This window comes from Eimeria necatrix, genomic scaffold (genome assembly GCF_000499385.1).
Source record: "Eimeria necatrix Houghton genomic scaffold, Enh_scaff43, whole genome shotgun sequence".
Classification (NCBI taxonomy): domain Eukaryota; phylum Apicomplexa; class Conoidasida; order Eucoccidiorida; family Eimeriidae; genus Eimeria; species Eimeria necatrix.
In genome coordinates, this window is record NW_013654802.1 from 155747 (window position 1) to 158620 (window position 2874).

The 2874-nt window shown below is 66.7% G+C and overlaps 1 protein-coding gene across 1 annotated transcript in view; it reads right to left on the reverse strand.

Moving 5' to 3' along the window:
• The window catches only part of ENH_00054280 (SET domain containing protein, putative), a gene marked incomplete at both ends in the record, with an annotated part of 3153 nt that extends 279 nt beyond the window's left edge, over window positions 1–2874 (reverse strand). Inside the window, one exon of the mRNA XM_013583767.1 lies at window positions 10–2874. Within this exon, the coding sequence (XP_013439221.1) occupies window positions 10–2874 (2865 nt within the window). The remainder of the gene's footprint in view (window positions 1–9) is intronic.

Consider the following 2874-nt stretch of genomic DNA (forward strand, 5'->3'; position numbering starts at 1 on the left):
CGGTCAAACATCCCGCGGAAACGCACGCAAACCCCAGGCCCCCCCCCCCCCCCCGTGTCCCAGCGGCCGTCGTTGATGAAGGCGCCGCCGCCCAGCAGCGGACTCGGCGTGTGAAAACCCAGCAAGTACAGGTGCTGCATCTGCACGTTCACCACGTGCGACGCGCACTCCATTTGCCGCAGCAGCAGCGCCGTCCGCCGGTCTATCAGCACTCCGCTGTACTCGCAGATTTGCTGCCGCCGGCTGAAGCCCCGGCAGCTGTAAATCCCCAGCCCAGAGCCCCTCCCCAGCGACGAGCAGCCCACCAGCAGTCCCTGCGAGATCCGCGCGAGCCCGCACGGCCGCACCGGCCCGCCCGCGCCCGCTGCTGCTGCTGCTGCTGCTGCTGCTGCTGCGCCGCCCGCCCGCGCACCCGGCGCCGCTGCTGCTGCTGCGCCCGCTGCAGCAACGCAGCCGCTCCCGCCCAAGCCTCCAGCCGCACTCGCAGCAGCCAAAGGCTTCTTTCCACAAGACGAAGCTGCTGCGATGCTCAACGGCTTCGCTGCTGCTGCTCCTTCAGCGCTTGCTGCTGCTCGAGCCGCCTCCCTTGGGCTTTCTCGCGGCCGCCCTGCAGCAGACGCTGCAGGGGCTGCTGCTGCTGCTGCTGCTGCCGATGCCCTGCACACGCTGCACCTTGCTCGAGAAACTGAATGCTTTTCCTCCGCTCCTCCCGCTGCTGCTGCTGCTGCTTCTGCTGCCCCCGCTGCTGCTGCTGCTGCCGCCACTGCAGCTGCGCGGCCCCCCCCTTCGGCGCTCCAGGACCTTCTGCGCAGCCTCGAGGGAGGCGTCTGCTGCTCGAGCCTGCGCTGCCCCGCCAAGGTCGCAGCAGCAGCTGCTGCTGCAATGTCCCTCACAGCAGCAGCAGCAGCAACGGCCTCGCTAGCAGCAGCAGCAGCACCGCTGCTGCTCACTGCCGGCTCACTTTGCCTCTGCCTTCGCTTGGGAGGCAGCACGTCAAAGGCGGGCTCTTGCGGGGAGCCCAAAGCTGCACAGCAGCAGCATCCCTTTGCCAGGCTGGTTGCTTCTGCTGCTGCTGCTGCTGCTGCTGCTGCTGCTGCTGCTGACGCGGACGACGGCGCCGGGGCTGCTGCTGCCTTGTCTTTACAAAGGTAGCTCCAGTAAGGACTCAGGCGGTGAGGCGAAGCGGCAGAGCTGCTGCCGGCTTTTCCTTGCCCCTCGCAGCCCCTTTCTGTCAGCAGCTCCGCAGCTGCGGCTCCCTTTGCTGCTGCACCTTCACCTGCAGCAGCAGCAGCAGCAGCAGCAGGTGCAGCAGGTGCAGCAGCAGGAGCAGCAACAGCCAGCGGCGCCGGGGAGGCCCTCTGTGCGCGTCCGAAACGCCGCGTTTGTTGCGCTGCTGCTGCTGCTGCTGCTGCTGCTGCTGTGTCTCTGTCTGGAGCTCTGCCGGCGTCGCCGCCGCCGGCCGCGCCCCTGGCTGCTGCTGCTGCTGCTGCTGCTGCCCAGGGGGCCCTCTGAGCAGCAACAGCAGCAGCAGCAAAACAGTCGAGGCCCCTTCGCCTCGGAGAAGGCAGTCTTTGCCTTTTGGCCGGAGGCGGCGGCCACGGCCGCGCATGCAGACAGAAGATGGAAGGCAGCAGCGGCAGCAGCAGCGGCGGCACCACTGGGGCTTCTCCTGCTGCTTCCGCGCTGCTCCACCAGCTGCTGCCTTCAGCAGCAGCAGCAGCAGCAGCAGCAGACCGCGCCCGCCACCCAATGCGTTCCCTGCGCTCCCCGCAAACGCGCGCAGCCACTTTGCAGCTCTGCTGCGCCGACTCCTGCTGCTGCTGCTGCTGCTGCTGCTGCTGCTGCTGCTGCGCTGCCAGCGTAGGCGATGCTGACCGCTTGAATCTTCGCCGCGGCAGCATTTCTTTTTTCTCTTTTTCGAATTTGCTGTTTTCTTTTTCAACTACTTCGATTTGAACTTCAACTAATTCCGAATTTCCTTCTCCCGACTTCCGCAGCTTGCTCGCGGGAGGGGCCGCGAGCGCCGCGGGCAGTTCACGTTTGCTGCTGCTGCTGCTGCTGCTGCTGCTGCTGCTGCTGCTGCGCAGACTCCCGTTGGCCTGCAGCCGCCCCAGGCAAGAAGAGCAAAGAAAGTTTCCACTGGAGAAGCTGGAGGCGGAGAGGCAGAGGACACAGGGCCTCAGTTCTGCTGCTGTACGTACACCTGAATCGCAGCCACTCCTGCTGCCTGAAGCGTTCTTTGCTTTTGCTGCAGCAGCAGCAGCAGCAGCAGCAGCAGCGGGGGATTCCTCGGGCGCTTCGCTGCTGCCCGCTAAGGCTGCACAAGACTCGCGAGCAGACTCGTAGCCGCTGCTGTTCTTCTTGCTGCTGCTGCTGCTGCTGCCGCTGGTGCTGCTCGTGCTGCTACAGGTAGTGCTGATGCAGGTTTCTGTGCTGGTGGTGGTGTGCGTCTCCAGCGGGTCTGCAGCGGCAGCAGCAGCAGCAGCAGCAGCAGCAGCTGCTGCTGCTGCTGCTGCTGCTGCTGAATTCCCTTTAGAGGCCGCCGCCTCCTCCTTGGGAGAGGCGAGGCCCTTTCCCTCGTTGTGGGGCGCAGCAGCAGCAAGCGGGCTGCGCCGCTGCGCCCGAAGTGCTGCTGCTGCAGCGCCGCCTGCTGCTGCTGCTGCTGCTGCTGCTGCTGCTGCATGCAGCCCCAAACTCTGCAGCCCGCCCCGCAGTCGCCCGGGATCTGCTGCCAGCCAGCGGGCCAAAATGCTCTCTGGAGTGGCTGCGTGGGGGGGGCGGCGGCGGGGGTCAATGTCTGTGCCTTTGCTGCTGGCTGCCAGCTGCAGCAGCAGCTGCTGCTGCAGCAGCCGGAGGGTGCGCCTGCGGGCGGGC